Source organism: Lagenorhynchus albirostris, chromosome 5 (genome assembly GCF_949774975.1).
Source record: "Lagenorhynchus albirostris chromosome 5, mLagAlb1.1, whole genome shotgun sequence".
Classification (NCBI taxonomy): domain Eukaryota; kingdom Metazoa; phylum Chordata; class Mammalia; order Artiodactyla; family Delphinidae; genus Lagenorhynchus; species Lagenorhynchus albirostris.
This window is the reverse complement of record NC_083099.1, coordinates 91,168,382-91,184,029: the sequence shown is the minus strand read 5'-3', so window position 1 is coordinate 91,184,029 and position 15,648 is coordinate 91,168,382. Positions and strand designations below refer to the sequence as shown.

The 15,648-nt window shown below is 38.8% G+C and overlaps 1 protein-coding gene across 4 annotated transcripts in view; it reads left to right on the top strand.

Moving 5' to 3' along the window:
• Positions 1-15,648, top strand: part of BBX (BBX high mobility group box domain containing) — a 281,965-nt gene that overhangs the window by 199,453 nt on the left and 66,864 nt on the right. For all 4 annotated transcript variants that reach the window (XM_060150648.1, XM_060150647.1, XM_060150649.1 and 1 more), the window contains one exon: positions 2,352-2,419. In XM_060150648.1, the coding sequence (XP_060006631.1) occupies positions 2,352-2,419 (68 nt within the window). The remainder of the gene's footprint in view (positions 1-2,351; positions 2,420-15,648) is intronic.

The window sequence follows — 15,648 nt, the reverse complement described above, 5'->3', positions numbered from 1 at the left end:
GTCAGCTTTTATTTTTTAAATTTTATTTATTTAATTATTTATTTTTGGCTGTGTTGGGTCTTCGTTGCTGCACGTGGGCTTTCTTCTAGTTGTGGCGAGCAGGGTCTACTCCTCGTTGCGGTGCGCGGGCTCCTCATTGTGGTGGCTTCTCTTGTTGCAGAGCACTGGCTCTAGGCACGCGGGCTTCAGTAGTTGCGGCTCGTGGGCTCGGTAGTTGTGGCTTACGGGGCTCTAGAGCGCAGGCTCAGTAGTTGTGGCGCACGGGCTTAGTTGCTCTGCAGCATGTGGGATCTTCCTGGACCAGGGATCGAACCCGTGTCCCCTGCATTGGCAGGCGGATTCTTAACCACTGTGTCACCAGGGAAGCCCCTACAAGTCAACTTTTAAAAACAGCATACTTTAAGCAAAATACAGGAAAGAAGGAAAACAACTTTCTCACATTTATCTCATTATATATAAGGGCCTGTGACGGATGTTGGAAATCCATGATCAGAGCCCTTGTTAAGCTAGTGTATAGCGGTTAACATTGGTGTGATGTTCCTTTTTAACACAATGAAAGCAAATTAATTTGCCTTTAATTGAAACATGGTGCTTAGCTGTTTAAATCTAGGGGATACTTTAGGGCTTTTAGAGGCCAGTTTATGCTTTTCCTCAGCATGGAATCTCATTTTGCTTTGTTTTCCCAATAGTCCTTGTCACATGACATTTTGCATTTTGAATAACCCCAAAGCAGTCAAGTGTATAATTTCCAAGGAGGGAAAGCTATGTAGAATTTAATTTAGTAGAAGCCCTCTCGGTGAAGGGAAAGCAGCTATTTATATAAATATGTTTTTGATATATCCAAATAACATTATATAAATTAATATAAAAGATGATTTCTTGTCTGTGTTTTAGTGTCTATACAGCAAAGTCATATTGGTATATAAGTTAAATAAATTATTGGTAAATTATTGGTAAATAAATTAAATAAATTATCATGGAAGTATGTTCCTATTTTACTTTATAATTTGAACTAATAGTTCATAAACTTAACATTTAATTAAGGATGGGCTCTTAAAACAACAACAGAGAGCCTTATTTCAGCAAACCAGCTCATGTTCCTCTGTGTATTCCTACGTGGCTACCTTCCAATATGGAGCTGTTTTGTGACCACCTGATTGTTTGGTGACATATTTTCCCCTCTACTAAGCTGTTCCTAACTTCCTTCCTTCCTTCCTTCCTTCCCCTCAGATTCTTTTTTCAAAAAAATATATATTTTTTTAATTTGACTATATGTAAGATGTGGTCAGAGTTGCTTCATGAGTTCCTGAGACAGATTGTATTCAAAGATGTACTTAAGGGCATATCTTTAAACAAAAAAATCAAAAAAAGAAAGAGAAGAGAGACACCTTAATGTCTTCAGGCAACACTATGCCCGGTCCTCATTTTGAATTGTAGAGAGATTACTCAAATAAAAAGTGCATTTATTGAGGACCAATATGCACTGGGATAAGCACTGACTTAGACAGTTTCAGATATGTTAGTTCATTGAAGTTCTGAAATTTAATTCATTTAAGACAAACTTAAAGTCTGTAGGTTTCTTATTGTCTGTACTTCCCCTGTTTAGATATAATCCTGGGTCATAGATCTATCAGTTTGCTTTCATTTTCTCTTTCTTTTTCTGTTGATTATTGAAGGAATGAAAACAAAGACCTTTGATAGTATAAAAAGGGTTCATTTTCAATGTTAAAGGTATTTCGAGGCCTTTCAAGGAAGGGCCTAACTGTACCCCTAAGATTTATGATGTTATAAATATATCATTGTTTAATTTAAATTTGTTTTTGAAAGTTTTAAAGAAAGAATATTTGAACAAAGCCCACTAGATTTTTGGAGTCCCCTTTGTAAAATACCTCCCTGTTCTCTAGTTCCTCTGATGGCCTTGTTCTTTTTATCAGCCTGATATCATGTGGCAGAAATAACAATTTGAGAATAACAATCTCAAGTTTCTTAGAAGACAAGTATAAGCACTCTTTCGTTTTAAAAAAAAATCCATCCAAACTCCCCATGCAGTAAGGAAAGAAGCATCACATTAGGAGATAATTCATGTTATAAATAGCTGTGGTATTGAAGAAAGTATTTTGTTGGAATGGTGGACAACAGTGGTATTTAAAAAGCTCACAAAAGTATGAGTACTAAGCACATGTACCCCACATTTTTCCTTCATAAAGAGTTTCAGAAGTTTTCTGTAATAAGTTACATGTGGTTCTGTTGGATTTCTGATTGCTGGTCTTTGTGAGTATTCTTTTTCGACTCTGGATTATATGTACTTCATGGTTATGAATTGACGATTTACTTGTTTTTGACTTGTTTAGATCCTACTCAAATGGGAGGCCTGAGCATGCTGCTTTTAGCTGGAGAACATGCTCTCGGTACACCCGAGGTAAGTGGTCCCTCATCCCTCTCCACTCTGCACCTGCTGCGGGTCAAGAACACAGACATTTGTGTTCTGTTCACACTGTTAGTTCTACAGTTTCACTTTTTACAGCTCATGAATAAACTCTGCTTTTAATTGTTTTCATTAAGATCTCTATGTGCATTATATTGTGCCTTGAGGGTAACAGAGTGGGGTACATAAACCCAAAAGGACACAAACACAAGTCAGGTGCAGATTTTGAGGTTCCCTGAGCATAGGAATAAGACTTGCAATGTACAGATAATTAGCATTTGCCATGACTGTGTCATGGGGTCCATAGGGTGGATCCTGTGATTCATTCATTCTATTCATAACATTCTCTGCTTTTGCGATGTTCTCATTAGACTTGCTAGTGAAAAGATGAGAGTTAAAAAAAGCATGAAACTGTCAGTCTCTCTGGTACCTAAATAAATACAAACTCCTGTTTTTGAAAATCAGGAAACATGGCATTCCAAGATTGCTTAGTTTTTAAAATGGAAAATGAAAAAGGACCCTGGCCCTTATGACCTTGGTTTCATTTTTTATTCCCTTGTATTGTTATTGGGCTGTTTTTGCTAAATATTTTTAAGTATGCTTTTGATAGGCAGGTAGTATCCGGTAGCCATGCATAGTTTGCATTTGTGGAATTCCTCTATTTTTCAGACCCATTTAACAGAGGCCAGATGCAGTGACCTGCAGATCATATTATTTTACCAAACTCAGGTCCTTGAGCTGGAAGTTTTTCAATCCCCAACCAGAGTTGCTATTTAGGACAAAAGAGCAATTTTATTGCATATATATATATTTTTTTCTTTCTTTCTTTCTTTTGTTTTTTAAGTCCTATGCATGCTATATGGATTACAGTTGAAGTCTATTCAGATAATCGTTTTTAGAGGATACCACATAAGATATTTACATCACAAAAGGTTTTTATCATTTACAGTTTATATTTGGGATCCATAGTAGTTGACCATATGTTCAATTTGATTTAACTTTTTATTTCTGTTCAATTCAGTGTAGCAATAAATGTGTAAATTCGGTGGACTGGTAGTTATTTACATTGTACTAATCTTTAGCTAGAAAAAGTAAACATGGCACTTTATACCTTTGCATACTCATTATTCAGCATGTTTGTACTTCCTCACACAATAGCCTTCTCTGGCATCATTTTACTTTCTAACACATGGATGCTCCCTAATAGCAATCAGACTGACTCTCACTTGGGTGTAGAGTATCCCAAGCATGTTCCCACAGGTGAATGTCGGAGTAATAATGCACATTTGACCTTTCAACACGGTCTGACTCATGATTTCCAAGAATACACTATATTGTGAGAGTTAGGATCATCTTTTCTAACAGATTAGATAATAATGGAGTTTTCTTCCCAATATCTATTAGCATTCCTTTTAACTTTCAGGAAAAAATGTAAACAAATAAACATCTAAGAACTTACAGATAGATGCTATCTATCTGTAAATGGTAGTCAAAGAAAGGAATACTTTTTTTTCTTTGATGAAAGTTTCTCTCTTGGGCTCTTTTTAGTGAATAGCTCTTCTCACAGCTTTTAAGGACAGCAGAGTTTGACACAAGCAGTTTAAACCATGCATTGGTCAGCCTTCCATTTCTGATGAAGGAGAACTGTTTTTTTTGTTTGTTTGTTTTACATCTTTATTGGAGTATAATTGCTTTACAATGGTGTGTTAGTTTCTGCTTTATAACAAAGTGAATCAGTTATACATATACATATGTTCCCATATCTCTTCCCTCTTACATCTCCCTCCCTCACACCCTCCCTATCCCACCCCTCCAGGCGGTCACAAAGCACCGAGCTGATCTCCCTGTGCTATGCGGCTGCTTCCCACTAGCTACCTACCTTACGTTTGGTAGTGTATATGTGTCCGTGCCTCTCTCTCGCTTTGTCACACCTTACCCTTCCCCCTCCCCATATCCTCAAGTCCATTCTCTAGTAGGTCTGTGTCTTTATTCCTGTCTTACCCCTAGGTTCTTTATGACATTTTTTCCCTTAAATTCCATATATAACTGTTTTGAAAATTCTCAAGCTAAAGAAATAAAGTTAAATGGCTTAAAGAAGTAAACCGTACAGGAGAAGGGAATTTATGCTAAGGAAGAAGTTGCCAGCACTTAGGTCTTTAAGAACCACTTCTAAGAATACAACTCTTTCTTCATAATCTCTGCTTTTCATCTCAGATATATTTAGGTCATTATTGAAAATAATCTTGAGATACTGAAATAATAAAGCAGCAAAATTTGTATAAAATAATGCTGTCTCTAAATATAATTAGTTTGAGAGTTTATGTCATAGGTATCAGTAGATTTCACTTAGCACCTAATTTCTATGCAATGTCTTATTCCAAATATGTAGACATAGTCATAGAACTTTAGGGGCTTATGTACATTGGTAGATGACAAATACAGTGAATACATACTTATATTTTTAAAAGAAAATTATAAATATAATGAGATAAGGAGAGAAGTACAGAAATTTCATGCTTCTGACATTTGGAACAATTATTATGAAGTCTGTTTATACTATTAGGTAGGACCAGTCAAATAAAGTGACATTTTACAAAACTTCTGCACAGAGGAGGTCTAATCGTAATGGCTTTTTAAAATGCCACGAGAAAATTCTTATTCTGAAATATTTTATTTAAAGGGAGATTTTCCTTTGTTCAATAGTCTAAAACCTAATCACATAGAAAAAGTCCTCAAAAGTCTATTTTTTTAATATAGAAAATTTAATATAGGTAATAGCTGTATTTTTAAAAACAATTCTAGAAGGTAGAGAGGCTTGCTGTTACGGGAACAGTAAAATTCCAGGTTAAAAGCTTCTTTGGCCTGTACAATTTCCCAGATCTACATGTGATGTGCTCTTAGGGTTTTCAGAGAGAAATTATATGTTCTTGAGATAGCAGTGAACAAATAATAACAAGCAAAATGTTTGAGTTTTCTCCTTTTTTTCTCAGTCTTCTGATTAACTCTGAATCTGCCACAATAGATTTGTGGCGTTATCAGGTCAACATTTTTATGTGCTACTGTTATTAAGCCAAGCTTGGTTCTGTAATTTGTGTCTCTGATGAATAAAAGGGATAAAAATTGCATTTATAGTTTGTTTGTTTCTTTTTCACATAAATGATCAGTCCTGTATTTTCTTTATACCCAGAGTACATTGAAATGCATTACATATTTGGGATAAATTTTAAAAAGCAGTGTTTGTTATTAAAGAGTTTATGGATTAAAGAAGCAAAATAATGTATAGGCATACCTCATTTTATTGCAGATATTGCATTTTTTACAAACTGAAGGTTTATGGCAACTCTGTATCCAGCAGGTCTATTGGCAACATTTTTTCAACTGTATTACTCACTTCATATCTCTGTGTCACATTTTGTTAATTCTTGCGGTATTTCAGACTTTTCCTTATTATTATATTTGTTATGGTGGTCTGTGATCAGCGATCTTTAATGTTACTATTGTAATTTGGGGAGGGGGTGCTACAAATCACACCCATATGAGACAGCGAACTTAACTGATAAAGGTTGTGTGTGTTCTGACTGCTCCACCAACCAGCAGTCCCACCCTCCCCCTCATCTCTCTCCCTCTCCTCAGGCCTCTCTATTCCCTGAGACACAACAATGTTGAAATTAAATCAGTTAATCACTCTACACTGGTCTCTTAGTGTTCAAGTGAAAGGAAGAGTCACATGTCTCTCATTTAAAATCGAAAGCTAGAAATGATCAAGCTTAGTGAGGAAGGCATGTTGAAAGCTGGGGAAGGCTGAAAGTGAGCCCTCTTGCGCCAAACAGCCAAGGTGTAAATGCAAAGGAAAAGTTCTTGAAGGAAATTAAAAGTACTGTTCCATTTAACACCCAAATGATAAGAATGTGAAACAGTCTTATTGCTGATATGGAGAAGTTTTAGTGGTCTGGTTAGAAGATCAAACCAGACACAACATTCCCTTAAGCCAAAGCCTAATCCAGAGCAAGGTCGTAACTCTGTTCAATTCTGTGAAGGCTGAGAGAGGTGAGGAAGCTGCAGAAGAGAAGTTTGAAGTCAGCGGAGGCTGGTTCATGAGCTTTAAGAAAAGGTGCCATCTCCATAACATCAAAGGGCAAGGTGAAGCAGCAAGTGCTGATGTAGGAGCTGCAGCAAGTTATCCCAAAGATCTAGCTAAGATACCTCATGAAGGTGGCTACACGGAACACCAGATTTTCAGTGTAGATGAAACAGCCTTCTACTGGAGGAAGATGCCATCTAGGGCTTTCATATCTAGGGAGGAGAAGTCAATGTCTGACTTCCAGGCTTCAAAAGACAAACCCACTCTCTTGTTGGGGGCTAATGCAGCTGGTGACTTAAATTGAAATCAGTGCTCATTTACCATTCGGAAAATCCTAGGGCCCTCAAGAGTTAGGCTAAACCAACTCTGCCTGTGCTGTATAAGTGGAACAGCAAAACCTGGATGGCAGCATATCTGTTTATAACAGTTTACTGAATATTTTAAACCCACTGTTGTGACCTACTGCTTAGAAAAGAAGATTCCTTTTAAAATATTACTGCTCATTGGCAATGCACTTGGTCATCCAAGAGCTCTGATGTAGATGCACAACGAGACTAATGTTTTCATGCCTACTAACATCCATTCTGCCACCCATGGAACAAGGAGTCTCTTCGACTTTCAAGTCTTATTATTTAAGAAATACATTTTGTAAGGCTGTAGCTGCCATATATAGTGATTCCTCTGATGGATCTGGGCAAAGTCAATTAGTTGAAAACCTCCTGGAAAGGATTCACCATCCTAGATGCCATTAAGAATGTTTGCGTTTCATGGGAAGAGATCTAAATATCAACATTAAGGGAATTCCCTGGCGGTCCAGTGGTTAGGACTTGGTGCTTTCACTGCCAAGGCCTGGGTTCGATCCCTGGTCGGGGAACTAAGATCCCAAAAGCTGTGCAGTGCGGCCAAAAAAATAAAAAACAAACAAAAACATAAACATTAACAGGAGTTGGGAAAAAGTTGATTCCAACCATCATGGATGACATTGAAGGGTTCAAGACTTGCATGGAGGGGCTTCCCTGGTGGTGCAGTGGTTGAGAGTCCATCTGCCGATGCAGGGGACACGGGTTCGTGCCCCGGTCCGGGAAGATCACATGCCGCGGAGTGGCTGGGCCCGTGAGCCATGGCCGCTGAGCCTGCGCGTCCGGAGCCTGTGCTCCGCAATGGGAGAGGCCACAACAGTGAGAGGCCCGCGTACCGCAAAAAAAAAAAAAAAAAAAAAAAAGACTTGCATGGAGGAAGTAACTACAGATGTGGTGGAAATAGCAAGAGAACTAGAATAGGAGCTGAAGATGTGACTGAATTGCTTCAATCTCATGATAAAACTTTAACAGATGAGGAGTTGCTTCTAATGGAGCAAAGAAAGTGGTTTCTTGAGCTGGAATCTACTCCTGGTGAAGATGCTATGAAGATTGTTGAAATGATGAGAAAGGATTTACAGTGTGACATAAATTTAGTTGATAAGCAGTGGCAGGGTTTGAGAGGATTGACTCCAATTTTGAAAGAAGTTCTGCTGTGGGTAAAATGGTATCAAACAACATTGCATGCTGTAGAGAAATCGTTCATGAAAGGAAGAGTCAATTAATGTGACAAACTTCATTGTTGTCTTATTTTAAGAAATTGTCACAGCCTGTCTAACTTTCGTCTACCACCAACCACCCTGACCAGTCAGCAGCCATCAATGTCGAGGCAAGACCCTCCATCAGAAAAAGGATGACTCTCTGAAGGCTCAGATGATAGCATTTTTTAGCAATAAGGCATTGTAAAATTAAAGCATGTCCTTTTTTTTTTAGGTATAATGTTATTGTACACTTAATAAACTACATTATAGTGTAAACATAACTTATATGCTCTGGAAAACCAAAAACTTTGTGAGACTAGCTTTATTGCAATATTCACTTTTGATTGTGGTGGTCTGGAACCGGACCCGCCGTATCTCCGAGGTTTGCCTGTATTGAGCAACGCAGCCATCAGGGAGTGACACCCTACACCCCCCCACACACACACTCAAAATAGCAGCCTAAGCTTGTCTCTACTGACACCCAGTGAAATGTAAGCATAGAAGTCTTATTAGGAAATAACCTCATAATAGTGAAGGAAATGGAAATGAGTGTTTCCAATGAATATGAGATTTTAGCAAACAGAAGCTGAAAAACAAATGAAGCTTTTTAATCAAGAAAATATGGTATAAGCTTAAAATATGCTAACCAGGGGGCTGTGGAGAGCCAGTCCATTCTACAGTGTCTAGCAGCTTAAGTGAACACTTTTCCTTTTTACTTTAAAAGAACAAGAAAGAAAAAATAGAAGAAATAAAAGTAATAATGTTCACATCAAACTCTGGGAAGAGCTAAAGAGAAGGCAGTTAGTTACATTGAGTTAAGCCTTTATGATTCATATCGGTGAGTTACTATCTGAAGATGAAAATGTAATAAATAAAGTATAAGTATTTGATCTAGAATTTCTAGAAGTAATCTTCAGGACTGAAAATTTCTATAGTGTTATATTTTTAACTTATTTTAATAAAAATGTAAAGCTAAATTAAATTTAAAAAATAAGGCAGGGAGTGATACATTTCAGAAATGGAAGGGGAGATTATTCAACACATAATAATATAGAACAGCTTAGAATAATATTGGAAAGGTTGACATTTCAGTATTGGACCTAAGTGAGCACCAGAAAGTCATCTGGGCTAGAACAGAAAAGATGGTTTGGGGAATAAAAGAAAATAAGAAAAGTTAGGCAATCTTGGCTGATGAAAATGTTTGATGGTATCAATATCTATTTAGTTGAATGAATGAACTGAAAGCAAACTTTCAGATGTTCGGGAAGTAATATTAGACCTGGGTCTGTGATTTCAGAATGCCTAGTTCTTTTGTTGGAATGAAGAGATACGACAGTAGAGTTACGATCAAGCCACGTTTTTCTTTGCCTTCCATCCTGTAAAATGAAACTATTAATACCCACTTGTTTTTCTTTTTCTGACTTACTTCACTCTGTATGACAGACTCTAGGTCCATCCCACCTCACTACAAACAACTCAATTTCGTTTCTTTTTATATACACTATCAGATGTAAAACCGATAGCTAGTGGGAAGCAGCCGCATAGCACAGGGAGCATAGCACAGGGAGATCAGCTCGGTGCTTTGTGACCACCTAGAGGGGTGGGATAGGGAGAGTGGGAGGGAGGGAGACGCAAGAGGGAGGAGATATGGGAACATATGTATATGTATAACTGATTCACTTTGTTATAAAGCAGAAACTAACACACCATTGTAAAGCAATTATACTCCAATAAAGATGTTAAAAAAATAATAATAATACCCACTTGCTTTTAACTCCCAAGACATCTATGAAGATTAATTAAATAAAACCTGTAAGGCATTTTCACCTCTCCTGAAAAGCATTCTTGTAGGTACCTAGTATTATTACCATAATTTATTCTTGGTATTTCATACTTAACTTGAAAGCTTATATTATGTCAGGCTATTACTCCTACAGGCTATGGTATGTTTTACTAGCAGCGTATTCACATTGAACAAATAATCTCTTCAAGATTGTGTAGCTATGAAGTGACAGAATTAGGATTTGAACCCAGGGGGACTAGCTTCAGTCTTCATATAGCCTACAGGGACCTTTGTGATTCAGTCCCCACCCACCTGACCTCAACTCGGGCCACTTATACAGTGGTGTCTGCACCCTTACGCAGCCATTTCATGAGTGCTTTCTGGGGACCAAGTACTGTACTAAGCACTTACACTGATTATCTCATTTCATCCTTCCATGAGCCTTAAGAGGTTGGTTTATTATTCCGCATTTCGTAAATGAGGAAACTAGGCTAGAGAGGTTAAATAGCCTGTCTAAGGTCATAGAGCAAGAAAGTCATTATACTAGGATTTAAACCTGTATATTTTCCATTAAGTAATGAGGTGGGTGAAATCTAAGATAGAGAAAAGGTGATAATACCAATACTTGTTAATGAATATGTCTATATTTAAAACACTGTGAGTTTTAAATTTAAAACAAATACAGATTTTTGATAAAATTGAAAGTTTTCCCCTTTCTTATAATATCTGATATCAGTGAAGTGGGGAAAATTATTTTACTGCCTGTTGGTACATTTGAGCTAGTTTGACATGTGCCTCTCTTAGGCTACTATATTTGACTACTCCAGGATGCCTAAATCCACTGAATTCCAACCCTACCCCCAACTCATGCCCCCTTCTCACTGAAGCTGTTAATTTCCCTTCTCACAGTTTTATAGCTTTTAAACATATTTTGTGAGGAAATACTATACTTAAATTTTACATTAAATAGGCTCTTTGAGCTTTCTCAACTCCGGGTAGAAACCTCTCCTTTTCATGTCACTGTTCACTGCCCACTTTGGCTGGAACTGCCCATCCAGCCCAGCCTCTTCCATCTCTCTGCAGTGGGGCTCAAAGCCCAGAGAATCAAGTCCTTCTACCCAACCAGATTGACAAGCATCTGTCCTCGTTGAGTTCCTAGGCCGCGTTGCTCAAGACAGTGGTGAACTCACATGAGCTCTTCGGTCTCCCAGAGATGGTGGGAAGGGGTAGTGGGGAAGGTGGGCAGCAAGTGAGCGGGAAGAGAAAGAGGAGAATAGAGAACAAGAAGGTAAACAAGAAGGGTGGTACTGTTGCTGCTACGTTGTCGTTGAGAGCACGTTTGTATACACGACTGCATTCTGTTCTCACAGTGTCCTGTGAAGACGTCAGTAGCGTTGTTACCTGTTTCATCAAATGAGGAAACTGAGGCAGGAAGATGCTATGGTTTGTCTCAACTACTATAGCAGTTTGTAGAGGTGACCTGGAGTCTGTCCTGGACTTCCATCCTAGTGCTCTGCCACACGGCTTAGAATGATAGGAAACTTGACTCTGGTAGCCCTGGCGCCTTGAGAAAAACCAGGGACTTATCCTTCCTCTTGGCCAAATGACTTGACTTACATTCTGATTCTGAGGCGCTCACAACTCTATGCAGTGCTGTTGGGGTGCGCTCCTCAGGGTGGCCCCGCTGTCTCTCAACTGCAGCCCAGTCCTAGTGTCCGCCAGTCAGGTGCGCTGCTTTAGTCCTCAGGTGCTCCTTTACCTCATTTAGGTTTAATTAAGAGTGGCTTCATTTTAGTCCTTAAGTAGGTTTTGAAGGACTAACTTGTATGTAATATACTTACGTTGAATTCACCTGTGTTTAAAAGCTCAAGTCCATTTCAGAGCTTCATTTAACATCTCATATTAAATGCAAATTAAGTGATCACTCAGGTCCTCCGTTATAGAAGGATACCTGGCAAAAGCTGCCAATCGTAGGAAAGCCTGGGCCAGGCTGATTGAGGGTGAGAATCAGATCACTGGGCCTTGGAGTCACACGGGATCTTTGTCCTTGAACTCTGAAATGGAATCCTCTACCCCCAACCCCTCTCCTCCAGAAGAAGACAACCCCGCCTTCCACCACTGCCTAAACAGTCTTCCTTCTCTCGTATTCACTCTTTCGGTGAAAGGGTTTAACTTACCTTAGGAACACTGGCACTGACTGACCCCTCTCCCTCCGCCCTGACACCTTTCCAGGCAATTACTGAGCCCTGGCAAATGGCATCTCTGATTTAATTGGGGCCCCGCATCTCAGCTGGTTTATTTCCTTAACCTTCTATTTGGTCTCTTGCCTCCAGTCACTCCCCAGCCAAGGTCATCCTGCACTCCACTGACAGAATTATTTAACTACACATCTCTCATCATGCCGCTCCTCTGACTGAAAACCTTGGCTGACTCCCCATTGCCTCCAGCCTAATTTTCAGACTTCTTAACCTAGCATTCAGTTCCCTCTCAGTCTGATTCATCTCCCACTGCACTCCCGGGCATCTCAGGCTTCAGTCACACAGGGAAAGTCACTGCTTCTCACACACACAGGGCACTTCCTCCATGCTTTTCCTCCTGCTGTGACCACATCATTTCCACAATTCTGGTGTTCGTTCTAGGGAGATCTCAGATGCTACTTACCTTACTTCTTCCATCTCTCCCCAGAAAGAATGAAGGCTGCTTCTCTGTCCTCCCACAGACCTTGTAATATTCCACCAAGAGGCACGTCCGTTCTTAATGTGTAGCTGTCTCCTGCATTGAAATGCAAGCAACTTAACGGCCAGACACATCCCCTTAGTCTCATTTTATTCCCCAGCATATAATGCACACAAGTGGGATGTAAGCTTCTTGAAAGGGAACAGCAGTCTTTGTGGCTGGTATGTAATGGGTGTTTATTGAATGTTTGTTGAAGGAGTGAGTAATCAGTAAATGTTTAAATTAGCAAGAGCAGGGATGTGGAGTTCAGATACAACCAGTGTACTTCATCCCTTTTGTTGACTATGTGTCCATCACGATCCAGCTCTGTGTCTGTGGTCTTGTGCCTTGAGTAGTAGGAATGGGCTCTTAATAAAACCTAGCTTTCCAAACAGTGCATCTGAGTGGCTTGATCTTGTTTTATATCAAGGGGCTGGATCATGTTTCTGTGGCTCTCATCATGATGTGCATTTTGCCTGTGGGGAAAAAGTATTACCTTGTCATAATTCTTAATTATACTAATCATTCCCCTTCCTTGGTTATTGAGAATTATAGCTAATTTAAAGGGAAGATTGGATTTAAGGGAAGTTGAAAACGTATGTTGTTAACAAAACTGCTTTTAAAATCCCTTTAGCAGTTTTCTTTATTGGGCATGTAGCAACACCTAGTGGCTTTATGGATTATTTCAGAGACTATTTCTAAAAAGAGCTTCTTGGGTTTTTTCCTCCCTTTATTGAATCTCTACTTATTTGGTATTTTTTCTTTCCTCTTAATTGATGAACAGATATCTTCGATCTCTATATTTTGTTATGTTTAGAAAGTAAGCTGGCTTTAGCTGAAGAATGGTTGTTGAAGAATGATGTTTCTCCGTAAAAAGCATACCCCATCTAATAAGTAATTTATGATACTGTAAATACAAACAGCAAGGTGATATTGCAAGGTGACAAGGTCTAGGATCCTCTAATAACATTAAATAGGAGTCTTTTGTGGGAAATAACCTCTTCCTTCCATGTGGATGTAATGCCAGATTTCTTTGCCAAACATTTACATGTATGCACAAATATATACACTTGCACTGGATGCCTCATTTATCAAACACTCAAGAATGAATTCTACCTCAGTACATTTTCCATGTCATTCAACCATTTTTACATTTTGAGATTTTAGATGGAAATATGTCTAGCATGTATCACATGCATTTCTGCCTTTTAATAAGGGATATATTTTATAATTATTCTTATCTTGACAACTTAGAATCACAGTTAGAAATATTAATTATTACATTTAGGAAAAATTTTAGGACTACTTGCTCTATTTTATTATTTTTTTTAATTTATTTTTTAGCTTTTGTGATAATCCACTTTACTAAATAACCGAGATTTTTAAAAATTTTAATACAATTTTGGAAGGTTACTTTCCATTTACAGTTTTTACAAAATATTGGCTATATTCCCCATGTTGTACAGGACATCCTTAAGCCTATCTTACACCCAATATTTTGGTTATTTGTTTCTTCTTCTTGTTTTTTTTGCGGTACGCGGGCCTCTCACTGTTGTGACCTCTCCCATTGCGGAGCACGGGCTCCGGACGCGCAGGCTCAGCGGCCATGGCTCACGCGCCCAGCCGCTCCGCGGCATGTGGGATCTTCCCAGACCGGGGCACGAACCCGTGTCCCCTGCATCGGCAGGCGGACTCTCAACCACTGCGCCACCAGGGAAGCCCTGGTTATTTGTTTTAAATAGACTACAATGCTTTATAGAACATTTGTGTTGTAAATCAACTATGCTTCAATAAAAATTTTTTTTAAATTTGTGCCTACAGTCTTTTCGCTCTGTGTCTTCTTGCTGGTGGCATTGTTTCTTTTTCAACGCTCTTCCTTTTTTAAAAAAATTTATTTATTTTATTTATTTTTGGCTGCGTTGGGTCTTTGTTGCTGCACGCGGGCTTTCTCTAGTGGTGGTCATTGGGGGCTACTCTTCGTTGCGGTGTGCGGACTTTTCACTGCGGTGTCTTCTCTTATTGCAGTCGCAGAGCATGGGCTCTAGGCGCGCGGGCTTCAGTAGTTGTGGCACGTGGGCTCATGGGCCTAGTTGCTCTGTGGCATGTGGGATCCTCCCAGACCAGAGCTCGAACCTGCATCCCCTGCAGTGGCAGGTGGATTCCCAACCACTGCGCCACCAGGGAAGCCCCTCTTCCTTTTTCTTATCCCCACTCTTGGCCCCTTCTGATTTGCTGCTTCTGTTCATTCTGTGGCCTAGAAAGTCAGGTAACCACACAGCTTAGTAGTAAGCCAACTCTTCTGGCTCCTAATTTTGTGCTGTTTCCATTATACTACACTGAAAATAAAGGCTAAACCCACAGTGCTTTAAAGTAAGAGTAGCTAGATTTTGAAAGGAGACGTTATCCACTACAGTAAAATGCATAGCCTCAGTGACTATAATTGCTGTTTTAACCATTGGACAGCCTTTGTTGTGTGATTCCTGGCCAGGTCATTGAGATTCCTCATATTCATAAACACAGAGAATCAAGTCAGTCAACCAGTATTCATCGTGCATCTATTGTGCATCAGGTGCGTGGGGAGCACAAACACGCACGCATAGACTTCTCTGATTGCATAGTACAATTGACATAACATGTAGGATTATAGATGTCTTGATAAGTACTTACATTTGAATTCTCCATACAAATAGAAAGTTTTATTTAAGACCGTCCATCATAATGATTGCAGAGGGTCTCAAACTTTAAACCTTTATGACTAGATGCATAGTCATGGCCATATTATCTATAATGGCACCTAAAAGAAAGTTGACTTTTCTTCTTACAGTTAATATGAACTCTAATTGAGCCATAGGTTTACTAATCTCATAAATGATAACTCTCATGCATCTGCATCATGGGATTAGAAATAAAAATATGTGTTATATATTATATAGGCTTTATATAGGGTAGTTACCCTATATGATAATATACTTAATTCTAAATATCTCCATAGCTCTCTGTCATGTGTACAACCTACATTATTAAAGTTTTATAAAGTCACTTTATAATTTTTAGTTAGTCCTAGGCTCTATTTTATTTTATTTTAA